The sequence below is a fragment of the Scardinius erythrophthalmus genome (genome assembly GCF_964197995.2).
Source record: "Scardinius erythrophthalmus genome assembly, chromosome: 12".
NCBI lineage: Eukaryota > Metazoa > Chordata > Actinopteri > Cypriniformes > Leuciscidae > Scardinius > Scardinius erythrophthalmus.
The window spans coordinates 7,273,608-7,299,339 of record NC_138232.1 but is presented as its reverse complement, the minus strand read 5'-3'; the positions used below and the strand labels follow the sequence as shown (position 1 = coordinate 7,299,339).

The 25,732-nt window shown below is 37.8% G+C and overlaps 2 protein-coding genes across 2 annotated transcripts in view; both read right to left on the bottom strand.

The window, feature by feature from the left end:
* magi3b (membrane associated guanylate kinase, WW and PDZ domain containing 3b) overlaps positions 1-3,185 on the bottom strand; it is a gene marked incomplete at its 5' end in the record, with an annotated part of 117,858 nt that extends 114,673 nt beyond the window's left edge. Inside the window, one exon of the mRNA XM_081380059.1 lies at positions 2,879-3,185. Within this exon, the coding sequence (XP_081236185.1) occupies positions 2,879-3,185 (307 nt within the window). The remainder of the gene's footprint in view (positions 1-2,878) is intronic.
* A 4,929-nt stretch (positions 3,186-8,114) lies between these two features.
* lrig2 (leucine-rich repeats and immunoglobulin-like domains 2) lies at positions 8,115-24,594 on the bottom strand. The gene is made up of 18 exons (XM_081380065.1): positions 23,991-24,594; positions 22,994-23,068; positions 22,642-22,776; positions 20,061-20,201; positions 19,714-19,857; positions 18,961-19,104; positions 18,642-18,785; positions 17,598-17,678; positions 17,439-17,510; positions 16,636-16,704; positions 16,331-16,494; positions 15,822-16,133; positions 13,830-14,111; positions 13,290-13,733; positions 12,525-12,677; positions 12,246-12,386; positions 11,874-12,137; positions 8,115-10,957 (listed from the first exon to the last, which is right to left on the bottom strand). The coding sequence occupies exons 1-18, from the start codon at positions 24,170-24,172 to the stop codon at positions 10,770-10,772; spliced, it is 3,135 nt and encodes a 1,044-aa protein (XP_081236191.1). The 5' UTR covers positions 24,173-24,594; the 3' UTR covers positions 8,115-10,769.
* Positions 24,595-25,732: the final 1,138 nt, after the last annotated feature.

Below are 25,732 nucleotides of genomic sequence, written 5' to 3'. Positions count from 1 at the left end.
TAATTTAGTCTCATAAGTAATTGGTTTGAATCAATCTAAAAAAATCATTTGCTCGAACTTACTGCTTTTTGGGGAAAAAATGGCTGTTATGAGCAAGAATCATGAGCGGAAATACTCACAATTCTGTCTCAAACTCGTGAATTCCTACATAGTTCTGACATGAAACTCTGAATGGTGCAACTTATTGGTAGCAATCATGTCATAATCACAGCTGATTGGTTGCTGTTGCATCAGCGGCCAATGAGCTTGCTGCTCAAACATTCAAATACTTGCCATTGTTTGCTGTTACAATCTGCAGTGCACTTTCAGAACCCCTTTCCCCAGCTCCGCATACATAGATCTGCTACGGGGTTAATTCATGTATGTTACATGCTCACAGCAATGTCTGTGAAGGTACTGGCAGTAGCAAGTCTCGGTACTTGCTCTGCAGCAGCGTAGCAGATCTATTCCACCAAGACCAAATACATTAACATTGCCATATCCATTCCCATGCCAATCTCAATTACCATACCAATCTCCCGAGAGTTGTCATGACAGAATTAACTTAATTTAGACTAATCTAACAATTCACTCACTCATAAGATAATGAATTTGTAAAAAATACTCACAAATCAGCCTCAAACACATGAGTTATTGGCTTAAATCTTCCAACAACTCATTCACTTATCTTAACAGTGTGAAACTAATAACTCTAATGAGCTAATGAATTGGTCCAAAACTCACAAATCAGTTTCAAACGAATGAGTTACTGGTTTGAAATGAATCAGTCCTAAAACTACCAAATAATTCTTGAACTCAATAGTTATCACTTTGAATCAGTCAGCAACTCTAATGAGCTAATGAATTGGTTAAAAAGAATTAGTCTCAAACTCATCAGTTTCTTATCAGAGTGAAGTAGGGAACAAGAATCAATCAATTCCTTACAATTATCACACCCCTAAAAAATGCACTCACCGTAAACCACGGAAGACGGGATAAACTTGTTTATGTCCTAAGGGCCACGGGGCCTCAGCTGCCACTGATGTGGATGCTCTCAGAATCCCAGATACTTCTCATTTATTCAACAATCAACCATCCAGTTAATGCTATCCTTCTGTACCCTCTCCTTCTCTCCATGGCAACAACTCTCACATCTACATGCTAATAACATCCTCCTATCTCCATAACAACTCTGACATATTGTGCCTTTCCCCTCCTGCTGCTAAGAATACACTCATTCGACCCATCAATAATGCTCAGATATTCTGTGTCCATGGTAACAACGTTGTCCTCCCTTTTTTCATCATGCCCTCATATACCAGTAAGGTACACACAGGCCTGTCCTATAAAGGTGATCCCCTTGCTTTGATCAATACACACTCCAACAGTGAAATGACACTCATGCATTTATAAGATGTGTGTGGAGTGTTTACAACCCACCGACCCTAAGGCAAACGCTGTGCCTCCGAAACTTTAAGTGTAGCACATGTCAGAGCCAGGGCATGTGGTGCAACCACTATGGGGGAAAGAACAAAGACTCTTCTGGATGCTGTTTGGCAAAGTACTTGTCCATCGGCTGAGTGTTCCATGATGTAGAAATTACAAAGTCAGTCTTAAAGGAACAGTTCAACCTTGAGGTGCCAGACAGACATGATTTCTTTCTTCCATGAAAAAATTTTAAAAATATGTTTTACAGAATGTTCACACTGCTTTGGTGGTGGACAGGGGCATAGAATGACATAGAATGACATATAAGATTAATTTTTTAAATGGTATCTCCGCATTCATCCAAACAGGAAAATTATCAAATTAATTTGCCATCATGCCATTCCAAACCTGTATGACTAACTTTCTTCTGTGGATATTTGAGAGAACACTGGGGTCCAAAGAACCCTTTCATTCTATATGGACAAAAAAAAAAAAAAAAAAAACTAGGCATTTTTCAAAAGATCTTATGTTGAGTTCCACAGAAGAAGAGATAGAGTCATTCAGATTTTAATTGACATGAGTATGAGTTAATAAATGCAGAATTTTCTGTAAAAGTTTATGATAAGGTTCTAGTAGTTAACGTTAGTTAATGTATGTTTGTTTAAGTTATTAAAAATACAACGGTTCATTGTTATTTCATATTAGCTCAGGTTAATTAAATCATATTAACGAGTACAACTTTTGCTTTTAATAATGGATTAGTGATTGTTCAATATAAAATTAATGAAAACACTTTAGGGTCCAATTCTCACTATTAACTAGTTGCTTATTAGCATGCTTACTAGGATATTGGTTGTTTATTAGTACTTATAAAGCACATATTAATGCCTTATTCTGCATGACAATATTCTACATACCTTAATCCTACCCAATACCTAAAATTAATTACCTACTAACTATTAATAAGCAGTAATTAGGAATTTATTGAGGCAAAGGTATTGGTTAGTTAATAGTGAGAATTTGACCTTAAACTAAAGTGTGACCAAATTAATTGTATGTTAACAAGTGTTAACAAATGGAACTTTATTGTAAAGTGTTGCCCAAATTTTCAAAAGCTCGGTTCACGCCACTGCGCATGTCACTGCACGGTTATCGCTATAGCCCCAGTCCCCATCCACTTAATTGTATGGATTGAATCGAGAAAAGCGTGAACATTCTGCATGCATAAAAATAAACCAATAAACAAACTAAGTAATCACCTTTCGTGTTCCACAAAAGAAAGAAACCCGTGTGCGTCTGCAAATGATGGTGTGTACAAATTATAAACATTTCTTTTTTGGATGAAGTGTCCCTTTAAATGTAAAAATTGACGACGAGGTTGCGCTGCGAGCCACAACTCCCCTGGCAACAGTTGTTGTTTGGCAACATTGACTTTCAACAACAACAGCAAAAACAAGTTCTCTCAGTTTACCTGGTTTGACAGTCTTAATTCGAATCGGCTCCCGAAAGTGGCGCATCACCGCGTGCGTGTCTCGGTTCGTCAGCCCACTGACAGGTGTCCCGTTCACTTCCAATAACACATCCCCGTAGTACGGTAGTCTCCCGACGTGACACACCAGCACGTCCAAGTTCATCTGACCGAGGAACGGGAACTCCCCGAGCTCGGCGCCTCCAAGGATCTCCACAACATCACCGAACTCCCCAACGCTTCCCCACGACACGGCGCACTCCTGCACTTTAGTGGACCAGTGTTTCTTCCTCTTCAGTGTTTTAGACATCCTTTATCCTTTAAGTTTCAGTGCAGTTCCACGTTAACAGGTTTTGAAGCCTTTCTTCCCGGTGTGTCGTTCACTTTACCCGGTGTGGGGATGACAGCGCGCGGATGTGAAACGCCATCCAGCCCGTGATAACTCCATAAGCCTCATCTACCATTATTAGTTCAAGACAACATTTGATCAAATCATCAAAACGTCCTTTACGAATCCGCGAGGATACTATAGCTACATAATAATATCAAAAGTAAACAACAATCGATAGAAGAATGAAGTAAAACTGTTTACCTGTTAAGTTCACTCAGGTTTTACATGCACATCTTCAAGCGCACTAGACTGAAACACTGATAAACGTGTCTGTCAGTACAGCGTAATAAAAACGCGTGTCTATAAAGGGAATTAGAGGCAAAATAGTGTCTCACGGGTGTACAGAGCCAGCGAAGTGGCAGTCTTGGAGATATTCGGCCGAAGCTCAGGTTAGTCTTCGAAACGCGATTCCCAGTCGGTGAGTAGATGCGTCTGACGCTTCTTCATTCCTTGCTTGTGACCGAACCATCAGCTTTACACACACTATGAGCCCTTGATGAATAGCTTACTAGAGAAATAACCCGTCGAGTGTGTATATATCGCCTCAAATGGTCGCTGCGATGCTGTCATACGCGGCGGTTGATCTCTCAGATCTCCAGACACGGCGGCTACTGTTGCGCTCAGATTCTATTTGTCCAATGAAGCGCGCGCGCGTGTGTGTGCGCGCGCTCACAGCCAGTGCGGCCTGTGACTGGATGGCTCTCGGGTGGAGGTTTATGAAAACTGAGCTTAACTGATTTACATTTAGTTAATGAAGATCCAAATGAACCAATTATAAAACCGGCAAGTTTCTCTACTTAGCAGCCAGCCATAAGCAATTGTTAGGCTAAAATTATGCAAAACGTATGTAGCCTAATATTTCCATTGCCACAGTTTATATAATATATCTTAGCAGCCAGATGCTTATATATATATATATATATATATATATATATATATATATATATATATATATATATATATATATATATATATATATATATATATATATATATATATTATTGCACATTACAGCTTTTACTTGCGTTATGTTATTAATTGCGTTTAACATTTCAGAGCAGGACAACAGGCAAAACTGATCTGATTTTTATTTTTTTTAAAAGAGTAATTATAGTGATTTGCTGATTTTACCTCAGTATAAACCAGAAAACCCCTCACTGTGATAAAATCGCTGCAAAACAGCCCCTGGCTTATTATATATATGTGTGTGTGTGTGTGTGTGTGTGTGTGTGTGTGTGTGTGTGTGTGTGTGTGTGTGTGTGTGTGTGTGTGTGTGTGTGTGTGTGTGTGTGTGTGTGTGTGTGTGTGTGTGTGTGTGTGTGTGATAAGTCAGGGGCTGTTTTGCAGTGATTTTATCACAGTGAGGGGTTTTCTGGTTTATACTGAGGAAAAATCAGCAAATCACTATAATTACTCTTTTAAAAAAAATAAAAATCAGATCAGTTTTGCCTGTTGTCCTGCTCTGAAATGTTAAACGCAATTAATAACATAACGTAAGTAAAAGCTGCTAAAGTAATGTGCAATAATTATATTATTAATATTGAGTAACTTATATTTCTAAAAAATTGCCAGTATTTCCTTTCCACCAATGCAAATAGTTCTAGTTCTAGTTTTTGCATGTCACTAAGCAACACACAATCGTGCATGCCTTGCAATTCCTGCTCACAAGTGAGAGAAAAAACACCCATGCTTATTTTTGCTACAAACAAAATGATACAAGTCTGCTTTCATTAATGAAAGAAAACATATACACTTTAACTTGCTCTGCAAAGAATCCCAAAAGTCAAAAAACAAGGTATTATACTACATATCTCCCAAAATACCTTTTTTCTTTTTTTTAAGTATATTGTAGGCTACTTGTTTTTAGATAATAGGCTATAAGATCAACATTATCTAAGATTCTTTCAGCTAAAACAATCAAACATGGTGCTAGCAACGCAAGGTCATGGGCTCGATTTCCAGGGAATGCATGAACTAATCAAATGTATACCTTGAATGCAATAAGTCACTTTGGATAAAAGTGTCTGCCAAATAGCCTACATAAATATATAAGAACATTTCAGAATTAGCTCCCAGATATGATAAAGTAGTAAATGTAATGTCAGTGCTTGCCTCTTTTCTTTCTCTCATATTAATCAGCTAAAGTAATTTAATCAGTAACTTAAGCCTAGGTAATGATATCACAAGTAATCAGTGAATATTTCATCTTGTAATCAAATTATAGGGTCAATTATTTTAATAGCACAGTCCTGTAGTGTAGCGCAAGACTCAAAGCTGCCACCTTATGGTATGTTGTTGTAACTGCACTTGAGTCCCTTCATTCAATCTGTCATGGCTTAAGACAAATATATGACACATTATTCATGCGCTCAGTTCCCTTATTAATTACAGACAAGTCAAGACAAATCAAAACAGTGCTTTCTCGGGTTTGTAAAGGATCCAGTTGAATTCCCTATCAGCATGTGCACTTCAAAACAGAACACTTGTATTTCCCACGAGTATTAAGATCAGACACAGGAATCACAGCAGGAAGTGTGTAGACATGGTTAATTATGCTATAGCACAAGACCAGGCATAAAACTAATTTCAGTGTGTTAGGTAGATTCAAGATCTGAACTATTTATATAGACCAACCCACTCACACATATGCAGTTGTGCTCAAAAAACATGTGCCTACCAAATGCAGAACCTCTAAGATGTTTTTTTCTTTCTATTTGGACAAACAAATAACTACCACAAGACAAAATAATAACTGCATGTGCTAAAAAAAATCATACTCAAACGTTTACAGTACACACATTTGGTCCTTAAAAAGATAAGTTGACCCAAAAATGCAAATTCTGTCATCATTTACTCACCCTCATGTTATTTTCTTCTGTGAAATACAAAAGGAGAAATTATGAACAATGTTCCAGTTGCTTTTCCATGCAGTTACAATTAAGTCAAGTCACCTTTATTTATTTAGCGCTATACAATATAGAATGTTTCAAAGCGGCTTTGCAGTGATTACAGGAAAAAATATTTAATGATGCGAGCAGAGTTCATCTAGACTATAACGCAGTTCTAAAAAGAAGCTGTCATTGTTCAGCTGAGGTCAGTTTAGTGTTGATTCAGTTGGAGATAGGAGCTTTTTTTTAAGCTTTAGAAAAGCACAAATAAAAGTCTATTTGGCATGTGCTGGAGATCCAGCAACCAAAGACAACTGAAAGACTAATAGCCTACTCTTTAAAAGGCATTGATACTGACACAATATTAAAAAGAGTAATTTTGTATTCTAAAATATATTTAAATAGCTTATTCTGCACTCCAAGTAAAAGTATAGGGCCCAATTACTACAATTTTCACAGGTGTAGTATTTAAAATTACGCTATGCATTGTGTTTCGTTTTAGTCTTTTTTTTATCTGTTGTGACGTATCCAAGTGAATGGGCTTCTCGAACAAGATAAAAAGTAGGGCGGGACTTGATTTTGTGCATCGTGAATTGATTGGATGGTTGTGGTTTGCTATTGGTCGATCTCATGTGAGTGACAGGTTGTCCCGCCCTCACGCCAGTAAACGCGTCATCAGAGCGAGAATGGATGATGCTGCAAGAGGGAAGGAAACAAGGCTCTGGACGCAAATAAACTAGTTTATTAGATCTCTACTGGTTGTTCAAAACCGAACAAGCCATTTAAACCAAGTATCCATCCAACACCTAAAGGAAGTATAGTCTAAGCTGAGGTCTAAACGAAGGCAATAGCCTGAGGTTTTTCTTGAGCGGTGCAGGCAGAGGACACAGCACGTCCCCATTCGACTAGTGTAATAATCCAAAGCGAATAGTGTTTGAATGAATTATTGATAAAGCCGAGTAAAGAGGGTTAGCAGCAGGCGGAGGTATGTACTTTGATCTCACAACTATAATTTCTCTCTCTGAACATCTCTTGGAGGATGGGAATGGAAATTGTCAGTTCAAGTATTTAGAGGAATTCAAAGTGGTCGGCATTTTAAACTCAGCGAAAACTTCCAGAAAACTTCTGCAGTTCACTATTTTAGCATAATTCAGACACACTTCGAGACACTGTAAGTGAGCTGTGGCACGGCGCTAACACAAAACACTTACAATAGCAATACCCTTTTCCCCTCGACAAAGCAATATTATTAGGGATCATATAATTGAAAATAACTCATCCAAAAAACAAAAAGTTTGAATTTACTCACTACAGGCCTTTTTATTATCTCCTTGGAACACATAATGGTAGGAGATCAAACTGTAGTAGAATCAATCTCAACCTCATCATATTTGATATGAACCCTGTAACACCTGACATATGAAATAATAATCTTATTTTTTTTTACCTTTAGAGAAAATCTTTAATAAAACAAAACTTTTATAATTATTATATTTGATACATCAGGTTTTTATGGCTATATAGTATGACATATGAAAAGATGGAGCTCACGATCAAGAAGGCCCAAACTGAGCAAAAATATGAAACTTGGTGCCGTGGCCAAAAAATAATATGACCATAGTATGAAATTCAGATAGCTTGTAAAGCCTGTGTAATTATATTATGATTTCTTAAAAAATTATGTATGAATAATCAACTAAATAGGCTAAAACGACCTCTTTGCTAATAAAGCATAAACTATCCATATCAATCAGACGACAGAAGGCATGTAGTAGATTTTGTACATTGTTCAGCAAAGTTTTGATCATGTTGATAATTTAGAGGCCTTAGAAATTTGCATATTAAATATTATAAACTATAGGCTTTATAGAGCTGAATATGAGCAACAGTAATAATGCTTCTTAGCTAGCTTCACTAATAACAGTTTATTTGAATAACATGGCTATCTTCACTCGTGGTGCATGTGAATTCATTTTATTGTTTAAATGTCAGCTAAATGTCAGAATTTTCTGAAACAATGTTCTTTATACATGCTTTACAGAATGTACAGTATACAAAAAAAAATACACAAAAAAATGAACAAAACATTTATAAAGCAGCATTTAAATATTGTCCAAGCACTGAAGCTAAACTTTGGTTTACGGAAGGCAGGACTGTTTGATCCGTGTGGATTTTCTTTGGTGTAAATTGAACAGAACTGTGAGTGAAATCATACTTGTTCATTTTTTAAAGATCCCAACAAAGTCAAGTATAATTTGGAGTAAAATAAAACTGATGTTGTCTTAAATTACATTTAAACAAAACTGTTTTGCATTAATCTCCCACAAGCTGAACCAAGAGAGACCACAGTAAGAGGCCAAGCAAGCATTAACAGTAATTCGAAAAATGTAGAGGTTTTAAACGTTGCTGGAAGCCTCTGATGACACACACTTCTTTCCTTTCAGTGAGGGAAACTGATGCAGCGGGGAGTCATCTACATCATGTGGCATCAATGTCTCCTGATTAGTGTAATTGTATAGCTAACTGCAAGGCAAGAGATTGTGCAAAAAGCAACAAATTAATATGCAAATCAAAAGGTAGTTATCGCAGTTGGAAAGTGGTTGATAAGAAATCATTTCCATTAAAAGAAGACAGGAGAGGACAGTGACCACATATCTGCCGCAGTGAAAGATCCAGCTTTTGTACGCTCAAAAAGTGCAAAATGTCAGTTGTACTGCAAAGTGAATGGTTAAGAAGTAATCAGGGATCCATACAGATGGTTTGGGTCATCAAGCATTCAAGTGTGAGTCAAGATTAAATCAATGTGTAAATAGGTAATAGCACCCGTAAATGTGACCTTTATATTGGTCAAAGCATGAATTGTGTGTTCTAAGTTCAACAAACTTAAATCTGATGCAAAATCCACATGGGGACATGTTTCACCTCACAAAAATCCATATTGCGCAGATTTCTATTGAGATGTTTGCATTTTGCCCACAAAATTTCGCCATACAAAGGTAAAGGTGAGTGCACGCTAATATCCGAAACCTGAAAAATGCTGTTATGGAGGCAGGAAGAGATCGATGCATGCTCAAATCAAGATACCTAAATCTAGATCATTTGGTTCATTTTGAAATCCAACAATCCTGTGCATGCTTTTCAGCATAAGAATAATTTCTACAACATAAGAATTGTGGTCATTAAATATTCCCTATATATCTCCGAAGCTCACTTGATTTTGAACATATTCATAAGACGTGATGTTAGTGCCTTGAAAGTTTCCTTAAAAGGTGTCTGTAGAACAAGAGGGCAGCGAGACAGACTTTAGGTACCTCTCTTAAGACGATGTTTACAGGCAAGAAAGTCAAAATCCAGCGGTCCTTCTAAGGCCAAAAAAAAACTCCAAACTGTCACAATACATTTTAAACCTTAAATTGAGAAGATGACCTGAAAGCCTATCTGAGCTTCACAAGTACTCAAAGGCAAGACGAGATTAGTTTGATCCAGCTGTAACAAAAAATGTCAAATGCAGCATGTACTGGACGGGTGAGACCGGGCGAGCTCAAACTTATGTATAGCAATGCATTTGTTAACAGCACACAGGCAGATTTTCACATCACTATGGCTACCCCCAGTCTGCTATTGGTCAGACAAAGTGTAGCCCCGCCTCCAAACTCACACCATTGGTGCTCAAACAAAAATATTGCGATTCCATTCAGTGCAAGAATGCACATAGTGTGGGTAGACCAATCAAATTGTTAACCCTTTAAGTTCCGTAGCAAAAGACAAAATAGAAAGACGAAAGCATAATATGGGAAAGCAGCATAAAAAATACAAACGAGTTTGCATATTACGATTGCATAAGGCTGTACTGGGCAGATTGTCAAAGGTGCAATATATCCGGTCTTTCTTACTGTCTATTATAGTGCCTAAAGAAAACAGAGAAATTGGAGAATGTTTGGGTTTGTGAGAAGCAATACAAAATAAAATGCATTATTAATGACAAATAACAGTAAATCCATCGTACAATAACAGTGGAAACAACAGAGTCTTCTACTCTGTTAACACATTATTGGTCATCAGTCAGTACCACTTGCCAATAGGAATGAGAAATGCAGCACAGGTGATTGACCCTCTGATGTCACTCAGAGAACATCACTGCCCTATTTTGGCAGTCCAATCTTCACAGTCACTGTTCGTACAGGTTCTGTACCAGAGCAAAAGCAAGTTATAGGTGAGTCTGGGTCAAGCTTTGGCATACGCAAAAAGGCTCAACGCTCTTAAGTAGGCAGGAAAACCTAATATGGCATAATTTGTACGTCACAGGTTACGGTAGGACTATTGGAGCTCTTGGAAATGTTACATTCAGGGCCCAAACCAGACTGGACAATTGAGGAATAGTGAAAGCAGGACATCTCTCTCCTGTTTCAAAGAGTTTTCCGCAAAATGCACATCCAATTGGGCTAACAAAGGAACATGGTGGGGAGGGACAGGAGAGGCAGTGTAAACATTGAAGAGAGAGGCGTTTCATTTGGCAGATAATGAGGCTTCTCAAAGGAGGTAGTGGGCTGAGAGCACTGGGAGGCGACTGAAGGACAAGGTGGTGATGTTTGGGGAAGACAGGGCTGACTGGGGTTTATGTGGGCGCAGAGGCGCTTTCCTGTGAGTTAGTCCTGTATGAGCCTTCCTCCAGTGCCCCCCTCCTCTCCTCTCGGCTGTCCCCTGCGGACACACCCATCGGGGGCTTATGTACAGTCACTGAGGCCTGGGGAAGGATGGAAGAGTTGGTTTCCTCCCCATCCCAAAATGACCTGCCCGGGACATCTGAGACAAGAAAAATAGAGATTGTGAAAATAAGCACATGCAGTTAGCCTGGTTAAAACCAGACCATTCTCAGTAGTAACTGAGATATGGTCTGGCAAAGCTCCTTTAATAACTCATTTCCAAAGGGGCGTCACCAACGGACGTCGCTCAAATGCCTCTGGGCACAATTGGATAGACCTAAAACTCCTAAAACCAATCAGAGATCGTCATGTGTAAAGCCATATGCTGCGTCCCAATTCGCCTATGTTACAATCTATTTTTTTACAGTCTATGGTTACACTACGCCATATGTACTCTTTTTGTGAAGAAAATGTATTTACTTTTGAATGTGTAGCAAAAAAGTAGGCAACTTTGGGACATACTACTTCGTCATCTTTATCGGACGGATCTGTCGCGTGCATCCCGTCATGCAAACTGCCCTGTCAATCATCTTGTCACAGTAAAAATCCTCTATTAAATCTAATTTAATTTCCTACCGTTTCGGAGAGAAATGTAGTAGCACGTTCATCTGCCAGTGGGTCTTTCATGGAGACTGTCCTCATGTGTTTGCAATTTGAATATAATAATGCATTTAAAAGTTGGTGTGCTTCACCAACGGACGTTGAGCGATCAAATGCCTCTGGATAGGCTAGACCTAAAACCAATCAGAGCGATCGTCATGTGTAAAGCCCGCCTCAACGTTTCTGATTGGTGCCTTGATGTCTCGGCATGGGGAAATGGACTTGAATGAGCTCTTTGCCAGACTTACTTGCAGAGCAAATCTAAATTTGCCGGAAGTTGTCTGGGTTTTCCCAGGCTAACATGCAGTAGCTCAGCTCCAAACATGGAAGATTATGGTTTGCTAGGTAAAAGGATATTGGACTGAAATAAGGTGCATTTCTAAATGTCATTTATGCATGTAAGGTGTTCATCTCACCAGTGCTATAGAGTTGTGACGCCGGTAGTCGTGGTTCATGGTTGGTGAGGAACACAGAGGCGTTCTGCTGGCTAATAAAACTCTCCAGTGCCGTGTCCGTGTGCTCGGTGCGCTTATCCCGCTCTTGATGGCCGTCCCGAGAGATCTGAGCCACAAGTGGGTCGTCCTCTGTCAGGTAGGCGTAAGGACAGTACTCACGCGTGCGCGAGTAGATATTGGCGTTGTCGTAGCAGTCTGAGCAGATGACTAGAGGGCCAGCTCCCCCTGAAAAGACAAACAGGAGTCAGGATGGCGACTGGTGAGGCAAACTATGTACTGACATGAATGATGAAATAAATAATAAAAATTTATGAATTCAAAATGTAATGTTACCATTGGGGACATTTGCCTGTCCCTCTCTGGGTTCACTCCGGTGGAAGCTGCTACGTCCAGCAAAGAAAGAGCCCACATGACTACCCAGCATTCCATTAGCGTCTGGATCAACATCACTGCTCACTTCACCGTAACATACTCCTGTTGAAACGCATCACAACATGCATCCATTATAATGACTCGTCTAGAGACTAAATGAGTTGTCAGATTTGATCCGTTTTATTTTACAGCCTTTATGAAGAAATAAACTCTTGCTAGAGGAGCATAGCATGATATTACCATCAGTGCCTTTGTGGACATAACCGTTAGCATGAGAGGGCATGAGCTGCTGGTGGCTTCCGTTCTCTGAGTTACTGTATCCCTCCTGAGGCTCTGACAGCGTACCCTGAGACGAGAGGTAACTGGGAATGTCTGCTGGTAGGTTCATCTCATCTGGAACACACCCAACAGAAAGATTTATGCATTCAACTTTTTTGTGCATACATTTGTAAGATTGTTACAAACTGTTATAATGCCTATTTCAATAGCATGGCAGAGCTGTTGCATTTATTATGTTCTGATTGTGATTATTTGAGATAATATACTATACTAAATCAAACAATCTGGGTTCAAAATATGTGAAAGACTACTTAAACCTTAACTAATTTAAAGCAGATCAAAAAGAGACAAATTTATTGTAAATATTAAAATATTTACAACATTTAAGTAAATAGTATTTATTTAAATGGTTATATTTAATGAATATATTTAAACAAAGTATATTATATTTTACTAAGTGTGTTATTCATGGTATTCTCCTCATGTTTATGCTTACTAACATGAACAAAACAGACTATCAAATTGTTAATTTAATTATCTCTGCTAATAATTAGCCAACCAAAATTTCATAATCACAGAAACCCTACTAGGCATTATTTTTTTTAAATTCATTTTATCAGCTGGACATTATATGACATCTTCAAAACAAAAATGAGAATAAATTAATCTTTATACTATTATTAGTTTTAAATGTTTAAACTGATACGTGCAGAATTGTCCACTGACCTGTATTTGTTATGCTGTAGTCTTCACTCTTTCTCCTCATGTGGTAAATGACGATGACCCACACAAGCGAGGTGCCAACAACGCAGCAAACGACCACCATCACAACAATGCCAACCGTTGTCCATCCATCCTGACCGTATACGCTGGTCACCGGGTCGCAGTTGGCCGAGGGCAAGACGCTGAGGTAGATATGACCGCGCTCTGTGCCCAGCGTGTTGGACATAATGCATGTGTATTTCCCTGCATCAGCAGGACCAGCATCAACGATTATGAGAAGCTGATTGGCTGCAGCGAAGAAGTGACGTTCCGTCAGTATTAACGGGGCGTCGTCTTTGGTCCAGTTGAGGCGGGGGGTGGGGCTACCACGAGCTATGCACTGGAGGACAGCAGTCTCACCTCGGGCAACATTACGATCCTCTAGAGGGCGCTGAAAGGATGGTGTTTCTGTCAAAAAGAGCAGATTTTAATGATTAAATAAATGATTATTAAATATAATTCAGAAGAAAACTTTTGGCATTAGATCACTGTAAAATACTATACCTAGCACAGTAAGAGTGGCATTGGCTGACAGGCTGCCCGCCTCGTTTTTGGCCGTGCAGCTATAGATGCCCATATCCTCCGCCTTCACATTAGCAATGAAAAAAGTGTCATCGTCTGGCATGACATGCATCCTTCTTTCACGGGCAGCAGGGAAATTGATACCGCCATCTTTTTGCCATGCGATCTGGGGTGTCGGGTGTCCCTCTGCAGCGCACTCCAACCTAGCGACCGTCCCGGTGCGGATGGTCAGATCCATGGGTGTCTTCAGGAAGGTGGGGAGCTCTGGGAAAAGCCATTAGTGAGTTATTTTCACTGCTTTACACAGGTAAGTCCAGAAAGTCATAAAAATATCTGGATTATTATCATAAAATTGGACTAAAACAACAAAATTGTGCAACAAAAAAAAGCACCATGGTCATGATTTCTTTCATGAAGTTTATTCGAAATATGGAATAAATATGATCATCATTAAGGGCAATTACTTACTACATTATTATTACTGCTAATGCCATTACTATTTATAATCCATTCATCAAGTGGTCTGTGTTTATGTGTGTATCTGAGTATTTTAATATCTGAAGTAAATTATATTATTAAAATAAAAATAATACTTAAATTTCAAGTTTAATTATAACATTAAATCATACATTTAAGTTACTTAATTATTAAATTACTCTAGCCTGGGTTTCCCCATGCTGCCTTGCACGCAGCGCGATTTTATTAACGCTGCTAGGCAGCCTGGACACCATGGACCAGATTTTCCCCTCAAAAAGGGAACCAATCACAGAACGGGGAGGGAGCAGCAAGACGATGACGACGTCAATGCGACACACCGAAGCAGTTTGTTTATATCTATGGATCCAACATGGCAGCAGACGCGAAGTTACCTTTCGATGCAGCCTTAGATAGTCTTCTTTGACGAAATAAACTTGCGTTCTAAACTTCTTGTTATTTCTTCTTTCGTCGAATTTCTGCCGCTCTACATACGTCATCTGGTATAATTGAAACGACTGGCTATGAGCTACGTACAGGCGCATTTGATAGACATTCGTAGCACCCAATAAACGGCTCTGGGCATTCGTAAGCCACGCCTCAAATACGAGAAAATGAACATATGGTTCCCAGACCACGTCTCAATGAGAAAGAGATCTGACGTTAGCCAGGCTAAAATTACTCTACCTTGAGCAATATTTATTAAAGCCTTAAAATCATTTTATGTACGGAAATTTAAGTAAGCAAATATTACACTAACAATAAATAATTTTCAACATGAAATGCAACAACAGAATTCATCTTTTGAGTAAACAAAAACAAGCAAGTTAATCAAAACCCTAAACAGCACTGTTTGTTACAGTGTTTACTTTGAGAATAATGTTTCTGTTATTGTCATTCTATTATTAGGTTACAAATCCACTCTTCTTCCATCAGCATCATGAACTGATATAAACAGAATAATTACATTGCTGAGGTCAGCATCCCAGAGGGCTGCTATGTTTGTTCAACGGACATGGAAAATTAAAAATGGACAGAGCTCTAAAAACAACCATGGAGAATTGAGGGTAAATAAGGGGAGGGAAAAAAACAAATGCCAAACAATTTATCAATCTGGAGAGATCATAGTGCTTTAGCAATACGCCAATAAAGACTACTTAAACCTTATCACATTTAAAGAAGCCAAAAGAAGACATTTATTCTAAATATTAAAATATTTACAAAATTTAAGTAAATAGTATTTATTTAAATTATATTTAAATTATATTATATTTAATGAATGTAATATATTTAAATAAACATTAAGCATGTCCGGCTCTTTATATTCTCATTCATGCATTTCATCATTCTATATGCTATATATTTACATACCGCAATATCCAAAATATAGCAAAATCTCTGACAACAGACATTTTTATACCATGGTAACAATATATACCGCCCAGCCCTACTCTAGACCCGTAAGAATATTGTAAAAATCTATTTCCATAAGGCACTAACCATTAACAGTGAGCTTGGCCACAGTGGAGTAGTTGGAGCCAAAATGGTTGGAGACCACACACTGGTACTGGCCCTCGTCGGTGAAATTGACGTTGAGTAGGTGAAGTACGGTGGTGTAGAGAAGAAGCTGATCCTGGTACCGAGCGTAGTTCTGCACCTGAGCGTCATACAGCACCTCTCCGTCTTTGCGCCAGGCGGTGCTCATGGGAGAGTCGCTGCTGCTGAACGCAGAGCAGTTCAGAGTGATGTTGGTCCCGCGTAAGGCCACAACGGTCTTGGGGTGAGCGCTGATCTGGGGTTTAGGGAAGTCATCTGCAAGTGAGACCAAAATAAAGAGATCTAAATCCAAGATATAGCTAATACTTTTCATATTTAAAGTTTTACTTCTTAATCATAAAATAACTTTTTTTTTAAATAACATTAGCCAAAAAGGTCAAAGACATTTCATTAGAGTGCTGTGAAAAGTGTTTTTGTAAGAGAAAGCATGAGGTAACTGTCAGGTCACTCACTGCAGACAAACTCCTCCGGTTTAACAACAAGCACACTAGATCCTGCCAGGGATGCGGGATGAGCGCAGATGGCGGTGCAGGATTGCTGGAAGTGGCTGTCAGTCAACCACTGGCCCAACCACTGCAGCTGACAGTCACACAGGAGACTGCTGGTGTTCAAATCACTGAGGAAGACCACAATACATGCATTATTGAGAATACATACTAACATACAGACAAAAATGCAAAAAAATATATTGTGGAAAATGCAGACACCGAACATATGTGAAATACATACAGTCTGTAGATAGAAAACAATCACTTACAGTGTTTTAAGTTTTAAATGAGTGAAAGCGTCAGGATGAATAGACATGATGCCGTTCTTACTCAGGTCCCTGTAAAACAAATTCAAAAAGATTATTCATATGGGAACAGTACAAAATAGGAGGGCTTTGTGTTTTGTTGAATAATAGAAAGGATTATATTATATTGGATTTTACTGCTGTCATTGTCTTCACATTGCAACTGCACAAATGCAAATAGGAACAATATAACCTTATAAATCTAAAATCCATAACAACCAACAGTATAAGCATAATCAGATATATTGGTGAATATAATGATATTAACCAAATATCTATTATAAAAGTCCTCAATAAATTCAGATAAAAAATGTTATGGGGTCAGAGTGTAAAAGGGATTAAAATAAAAATTTGGTGCTCAATTTCAAATAAAATTTTAGCTTTTTGGAACCATGGCAGCCTATTTCTGCCTAAAAGTTAAAAAGGGCTTTTTACCTCACAATTGCAACTGTATTGCTTATAAGTGTGACTTTGAAATATCACAGTTTAAATTAAAAGTCTGCATGACATGAAAATTATATTTGTTAATATATTAAATGCATGTTTTATATCTTTGTGTAACAATTCATCTGTGAATATGTTTCATTAAAAAAAAAAGTTTGACCTTGTAATGTTTTTCAAAATGACATAACTGAACCTCCCAGTGAAAACAACAGACTTCTTTCTGATATATGCAGAACAATATCTGGAAGGATTTCTATATTATTGCATCTAGTAACAGGAGGCATGATGTTCCCATAATACTAAGGGCTAAAAGAGAGACTCACAAATGCTCCAGCTCCATCAGACCCTCGAATGCTTTCTTAGTGATGGTCCTGATTTTATTATTCTGTAAAACTCTGTAAAACACAGACACAAGCTTATGTCAAACCACACTTCATATCTCAGAGTCAGATCAAACAGCTCATTTCCACCAACAAACTTACAGCGAGTTCAGCCTCTTCAAACCCACAAACATGCCAATTAAGTCCTCAATGGCGAGGGATATCTCATTATTACGGATGTCCCTGGAATTAAAAAAAAAGAGAACCATCAGAAAGTTAGCAAATTTCCAACTGCTGCTGAGTAGAACGTTTTCTATAACCTTAAAATGTCAGAGCTGCTTTCATCAGGAGATTGTACTTCTATATACAGAGAATTATGGTTCTAAGGCGCTACGGCTCTATGGAAGCTCAGCATCATTGTATGCTTATCAAGTATAATAGGGGGTTTGTACGGACAGGCTGGTATGTGGGAGTATTGTGAGATCATTTTCACGCACTACTGGACGTAAAAGGCTGTCATCGCTTTACAACTGTGCCAAAGGGACGTGGCTGAGGATACAAGAGGTGGGCATTTTTGAATGTGCTCTTTTTCTTTGGGGTGAGCTGAAACGCAGAAACTAAACTAAAAGGACTTATGTAGGGGCTTAAACTAAAGGGATAGACTATATTGTTTGCAATTATGGACTCATCTTATTTCATAGAGATGTGCTACTTCCATTTTAATTAAATCTGTTGTACACATTAACACACCTGTCTTCATCTGAGAGCAAATATGCGATAAGAAGATAAATTCATTTCAAAATTAGTACAACATCATTTTTCAGCAAAAGGGTTTATTAACTTATCGCTGCCCCAGTTACATTAAATTATAACTGTAATAACATGTATTACAGCAAATTAAAAAACATAAAATATTTATAATTTTATTGTGAAATGAAAATGAAAAATAAATGAAGACAAAAGCCAAATTTGTTAAATACCAATGAAGTGACATTTTTGAAAATAACACATTTAACCTTTTCATTCCCATCAAAGGGAACTTGCTGAACCTAAACATAGGAGTCTGATAAAAAAAAAAAAATAATAATAATAATTCTAATTTAAAAGACTAAAATAATGCATTCTGTATATAAACTACTGACTTATTTAGTGTTACCGAAGACATGTATAATGTGAGAGACAAAAGGGGAATGTGGTTTATCTTACAATGTACGGGCGTTAGTCAGGCTGCTGAACACTCCTTCCCCCAGGTGTGTGATTTGATTGTCACCCAAGTTGAGATTCTGCAAGAGACTGAGACCAGCAAACACCCAGTCCTCCAGACGACTCAAGTGATTGAAAGACAAATCCCTGGAAACCAAACACACACACACACACACGCATTGATCTAGTGGCAACAATCAAATTCAACACCTCGAGAAAAAACACACAGAAAACAACGACTGACCAAGCATTTCTAGAACAGAATTGCATTACATTATTGCATATAGGATAAAAATTTAAGGACAGGGCTGAAGTCACTCACAATTCTTCCAAGCGATGGCAAAACTCCCAGGCATCGGCTCGGATGAGTCCGATATTGTTCTGATTGACCCGCAGAATCCTTAGCATGTGCAGTCCATACAGCCAGCCCTTATTCAGCTCCGTCAAATTATTATACTCCAACTCTCTGTGAAAGGACACATCATGCGGCACAGAAACTTAATAAATTAGCTGAATTAAACAACAAAAAATAATCAAACCCTCCACTTTAAGGTGATGTATGGTTTAAAATAAAAAATACTACTAAAACCAAGTCTCAATATAGGGGTGGGCGATAGGGTAAAAATATCATTTCACAATATTAATTAATCACAATTCTTTTTCATGTTGGTTTTAAAGACTATTTTGCATCCAAACTGTTTACAAGATATAAATGAGTGTGTAAACCTTGTGTGTATTTGACAGTTTATGCGCTCTCTCTCTCTCTATATATATATATATATAAAAAAAAGTATATATATGTATATATATATATATATATATATATACACACACACAGCTTTTTTTGACAATATTTTATGCATTTTAATTATTTATAAAGCAATATCTATTAATTGCTCTAAAACGGATTAAAAGGTGTTTTTCCCCCCAGAGGAACAACCACTTAAAATTATTGCCAAGTTGTTTAGTGTAGGTAGTAAATTATAGTTAACATGTCTATAAAAAAATTTAAATGCTTAAAAATATAGTAATAATTAAAATAAAACAATGTAAAACCCTGAATGCATTGACTCACAGCTCCTCCATGTTTTCCAATCCAAAGAGCGCTCCATCCATCAGCTTTGTGATGCCGTTACGCTGCATCTTCAACGATTTAAGAGCCTTCAGTTCTTTAAAAATGAGACTTTCCACCACACGAATCCTGTTGCGCCTCAACTCTCTGAAAAAATGACGAAAACATAGAGAGGCACATTATAATAAGAACGTCTAAACCATGGCGCTAACAACCAGAGAGAGACAAGACGACAAGGAAAAAACTCCCCACTTGATAATATCAGTTGCATTTAGCAAGCAGTAATTCTGTCAGATACAATCTAATCGAGCACTGTAATAACATCCAATTCATTAGCCATGAATACTCACAAGACTTGGAGCTGAGAGAGGGTGAAGACTTTATCAGGCAGCAGAGAGAGTCTGTTCTGGTTTATCTTCAACACCAGAAGGGAGCTGATGTTTCCAAAACAGCCAGGCTCTAAGGAACTTATCTTGTTTTTGCTCAGGTTGCTGTTGTGATGGAGAAAGGAAACAGACAGTTATCCATAAACCTCAACAGGAATCAGAAAAACACCAATTATTTACTGACAAAGTAAAGATCAAAGCAACATGTGACAACATTTAAAGGGTTAGTTCACCCAAAAATGAAAATTCTGTCAGTAATTACTCACCCTCATGTTGTTCCAACCCCGTAAGACTTTCGTTCATCTTCGGAACAAAAATTAAGATATTTTTGATGAAATCTGAGAGCTGTCACACTCCTTCATAGGCTGCTAGGCAATTTCATTCTGCCGGCCCAGAAAAGTTAGTAAAACATTGTTAAAATAGTCCAAGTGACTACCGTGGCTCAACCTTAAAGGTGGTATCAGCGATTTCAGGCCCAAACATAAATGATCACATTCATCTAATATTTCGCTAGCTGCACGCCCCATGCTGTCAAAAAAACGCGTCTCTCTAGGTAGCCTAGGCTCTGAGATCTGCACACAAAAACAGTTGGTATCAACATCACTCAAAACCAAAATAAATAGTGTTCCAACCAATCATCGACAGGGGCGGGTGTTGTGAGGTTTTGCGCTCGTGCACGGCTGCCTATGACGGCTGCACGCGAAAACCTCACAACACCCGCCCCTGTCGATGATTGGTTGGAACACTATTTGTTTGGGTTTTGAGTGTTTGGCTAAAACGGGTGAAAACAACTGTTTTTGTGTGCAGATCTCAGAGCCTAGGCTACCTAGAGAGACGCGGTTTTTTGACAGCATGCTTATGGGGCGTGCAGCTAGCGAAATATTAGATGAATGTGATCATTTATGTTTGGGCCTGAAATCGCTGATACCACCTTTAAGTTTATCAAGCGATGAGAGTACTTTTTGTGCACAAAAAAATAAATAACGACTTTATTCAACTATTCATTTAGAGCAAGAGAACTGAGAAGATGACACTCACGATCATTTGATGGGAAAGTGTGAAAGGTAAGCCATTCATTTTGCGGCATTAGTAAGGCACTTTTACGTTTTCTAGTTGGATTCTCACGATTCGGACATCCAGGAAATGCACACTTTAGAACCATTTTAAACACTACATCGAGACCCATCTGCGTCATCTTCTCTGTTCTTGCGTATGCGGCGCGGCGCTCCCGTGAACTCACGTCAGAGGCCCACACAGAAGAAAATGAATAGTTGAATAAAGTCGTTATTTTTGGTTGTTTTTGCACACAAAAAGCATTCTCGTCGCTTATTTACTAACAATGTTTAACTAACTTTTCTGGACCGGCAGAATGAAATTGCCTAGAAGCCTATGAAGGAGTGAGACAGCTCTCAGATTTCATCAAAAATATCTTAAAGGGATAGTTCACTTTGAAATAAAAATTTGGTATGTTTTAGCTTACCCCAAGGGCATCCAAGATGTAGGTGTCTTTTTTTCCGCAGTAGTTTCAATTTTGATATTTTGTTCTTGTCTGTCAGTCGTATAATGCAGGTCTGTGGTCACGGTCTCAAAGAGCATGCACAGAGTCCAAATTAAAACAATTCCCCATCGTCCAAATTAAACAATTCCCCATTGTCCAAATTAAACAATTCCCCATTGTAAGTACACATTGATGGCCTAAGACACGAAACGAGCGGTTTGTGTGAGAAAACGAACAGTATTTATATTGTTTTTACCTCTTATACACAGCCACGTCCAAGTGATCTGAGGGCGCGCGCGCATCCTGGTGTGTGACGTGTGCGCAGACTGGTGCATACACTAGATGTCGCCTTAAAGACATTCGTTCCAATGAATTGCCGTAGACAAGGCAACATCTAGTGTATATATCTATGCACCAGTCTGCGCACACGTCACACAGCAGGAAGCGCCCGCGCCCTCAGATCACTTGGACGTGGCTGTGTTACAAGAGATAAAAAACGATATAAATACTGTTCGTTTTCTCACACAAACCGCTTGTTTCGTGTCTTAGGCCATCAATGTGTACTTACGATGGGGAATTGTTTAATTTGGACGATGGGGAATTGTTTTAATTTGGACTCTGTGCATGCTCTTTGAGACCGTGACCATAGACCTGCATTATACGACTGACAGGCAAGAACGGTTTGACCTAAAAATATCAAAATTGAAACTACTGCGGAAAAAAAGACACCTACATCTTGGATGCCCTTGAGGTAAGCTAAAACATACCAAAATTTTATTTCAAAGTGAACTATCCCTTTAATTTGTGTTCCGAAGATGAACGAAAGTCTTACTGGGTTAGAATAACATGAGGGTGAGTGATTACTGACAGAATTGTAATTTTTCGGTGAACTAACCCTTTAAGTTGTCACACTGACTACTGAAATGTAGAAGATAACTTATTTAGAGAGCTCTCTTAAACTACTTAGAAGTTCTCTACAATCTCACCAAAGAGCACAGTTTAGACAAGCCTGAGTACAAAAATCAGGACAAAAAATTAAAAACTCACAGGTATTTTAGCTGCATGGGAGGGAATGATCCGGCCTTAAGTTCAGATATAGAATTAGAGCTCAAGTCCAGGCTTTCCAGAGATGAATATGGCAACAGCTGCTCTGCCATAACTTCAGAGATTCGGTTATGAACACTGAAAATAAACAACAGATGGTTATAGATGTACTATATGATCACTCACTCTTAATGAAATGTAAAATAGTAAACAATCACGCAATCCATGTACTGTTACATTTCAGTAGCTGTGTCTTATTTATTATCATCTTGTTTATTATAAGCAACTGGAGCAATTTCACCAGCTATAAACCGCAGTCAAGAATGAAAAAGGATGAACGTAGAAGTTAACTTACAGTGACAGCACAGTAATGTTGGACGAGGCATCTCCAAGAAAAGGCACCGCTGTAAGTTCGTTCTGATTCATAGACCTATATTCACACAGAGTGAATTATTAAAAACTGAAAAAGCAGTCACCGAAGAATAAAAGACTTTACAGAACAATAAAGCCTATTATAAACCTGAGGAAAATGACTAAAGAAATAGCAAAAGGAATATCTGGTTGTATTCATATACAAAAAAGTAATATGCCAGCAAGTGTGTAACCAAAAAATATTTAAGACTGGGGGTCAACTGTCAAGTATATAATTTGCACCCTTCATTCACCATTGCATACTTTAATAAAGAATTAGTTACAACAAATCAAAGCAAAATAAACAATATACCAAACCAAACTAGCAATAGTAAACAGAACCTAGCTAAAAAAAACAAGATGGCGAGAAAAAAGGATAAACAGAAGGTATGGCAAGGTAGTTAAACGCATAGGTACCTACAGTAAACCTCAAAACGTACTCTTTAACGTTACACTACAGTTCTCTCTAAAATCCAGTTGAATAAAACATATAAAGTCTGTCATAAGAAAAACTTAATATTTTGAACTGGAACAACCTATTTAGACAAAACATAAAAGAAAATCTAAGTTTCCATCCGTGTTTTGTATAACGTTAGCTAATTTTCATCAGTCTTTTCTGGCTTATATACTGTAGTATGATATAATAAGAATATGGAGCTCATACTCGCGAAGGAAACCCCTTTAATGTTATTCAGAGGCCAAAACTGAGCGGGAAAATATGCAATTTGGTACAGATGTTGTTATTAATATACCCAAAAATAAAGATGAAATACTGATAGCTTATAAAGTAAACCAATGACACAACACAAGATTTGATAAAAAGCAAATAAATACTACTAAAATGGAATAACTGTCAGTGGTGCGTTAGTGTTGTGCACATGTGCAGCCCTGCTGGAGGATGACCATCAGGCAATGTAAACAACATCTCCTCTATTACTCACGCATGGGTGATCCAGGCTGGAGCTTCCAGAGCCGCAGAAGTCAGTCTTTTCCTATTGCAATCCAGCAGCTGAGCTGCACCTGGACCATCAGAACACGTACAGGGAGAAGGGCAAGTGTCCAGGCCCACGACACTCACTATGAGCAGGAACAGGGCCTGGGGGATGGGCCAGGCCTCCGCCATTTTGAGTTTCTTGATCGCGGATGATCAATCCAAATTATGGCATCAATGAGACACAGAGATTAATCTGTGTTTTAGAATATACATCTGATTTCATATAAATCCGAATTAAAGTGAAAAGCATAAAATCAATCCGGAGCCATCACTTTGCTCTCTCAGCTCGTCCCTTCGAAATTCCCTTCTTCCGCCTTGCAATCTCTGCAGCTTCAAGAATTCCCAAACGGAGCGTCAAACAAGCTTCAGGATGTGGAAATGTGGCTCAGATATCCCAAAAGAGTTCATGTCCTATATTAGATTCTGACTTTGCATTTGAAGAAAATATATGATATAACTGAAAAATCGCCTTTCCAAACATTGTTCCTCGACTTTTTTTCCCAAGGAAAAACAAAAGCATCTTCTTCCGTTGACACGTGAGCCACCCCTCTGTCACGTGCTGCTGGAGGCCTCACGTCATTGGCCAGTCGACAAATCCATCAAACTTTGATTTTTTCCACATTCTTTCAACAAAAACAGTTTTAAAACAATTATTCTAGCGGTTATCTTCGCATTTTACGACTGCCTTTCAAAATAATTGCGTCTCTTTAATTATTTTTTATTTATTTATGAAGTTTGCCAGATTTTCTTAAAGCTTGACCACTACATCAGAACTTTAACTTCCCATCTTTTATCAAAACGGGTTAAAATATACTTTACACTTGTAAGAATGTAAATATAAATAATATTTAAATTCTTTTATTTTTTTATAACAAAGAATTGTACTTGGTGCACAGTACTGTCATTATCATCATTCAAGAACCATGGTAATCTGATTAAAAATGTATGTAATGTATGTAAAATATGTAATGTTGTTTTTCTCAAAATAATTATTTATTAATCTTTGTTAACTTTAGTTAATAAAAATACAACTGTTCAATCATTGTTAATGTATCTGAACAATAAACTTTTAATTTGAATAATGTATTAGTAATTATTAAAATCAACATGAACTAAGAATAATAAACATTTTAGAAGTTTCTCTCATTGTTAGTTCATGTTAACATGAAACCCTATTGAAAAGTGTTAGGCCTACTGAAATCAAATAATACTAATAATGAATTTGATTGGTTGCTATGTAAGAGTGATTCCCACAGCAACATCAATCAACAAGACATCATCAACACAGCAGTGAAATTGTATTTATTGACGTGTAACAATGAAATGATCTATTTCATATGTATGTGCTAAGGGCCATTTCTCTGACTACACTCTTGATGTAACTCAAAGTATAAATTAGACACAATAGTAAGAAGAGATATTTTAAACTATGTCAGCATGTTAACATCTGTAATATATTGTGCCCAATGATATAATAACAAAGTTATGAGATCCATTTTCCATAGGCCTACATTTATTTCAGTTTAGTTTATCTTTATATTCTGTTTAGTATATTACAGCTATTGCATTGTGTAAGACATTAATTACATTTAGGCCAATACAGCCTATATAGGAAAGCATATTGATTGTAATTAAAAAATAATCAAACACAAACTTAAAATAAAAAATGGTACTTTTAGCTAAAGCATG

Bases quoted from the DNA above. Each gene is read 5' to 3' on its own strand.
- lrig2 (XM_081380065.1), bottom strand. From the start codon at position 24,172: ATGGCGGAGGCCTGGCCCATCCCCCAGGCCCTGTTCCTGCTCATAGTG. The intron at 18,786-18,960 runs GTGAGTGACTTC...TTTGGTTTCCAG, and splicing joins TGCCATCGCTTGGAAGAATT to GGATTTGTCTTTCAATCACT. The intron at 17,679-18,641 runs GTAAGATAAACC...TTTTAATTCCAG, and splicing joins CTGACTAACGCCCGTACATT to GGACATCCGTAATAATGAGA.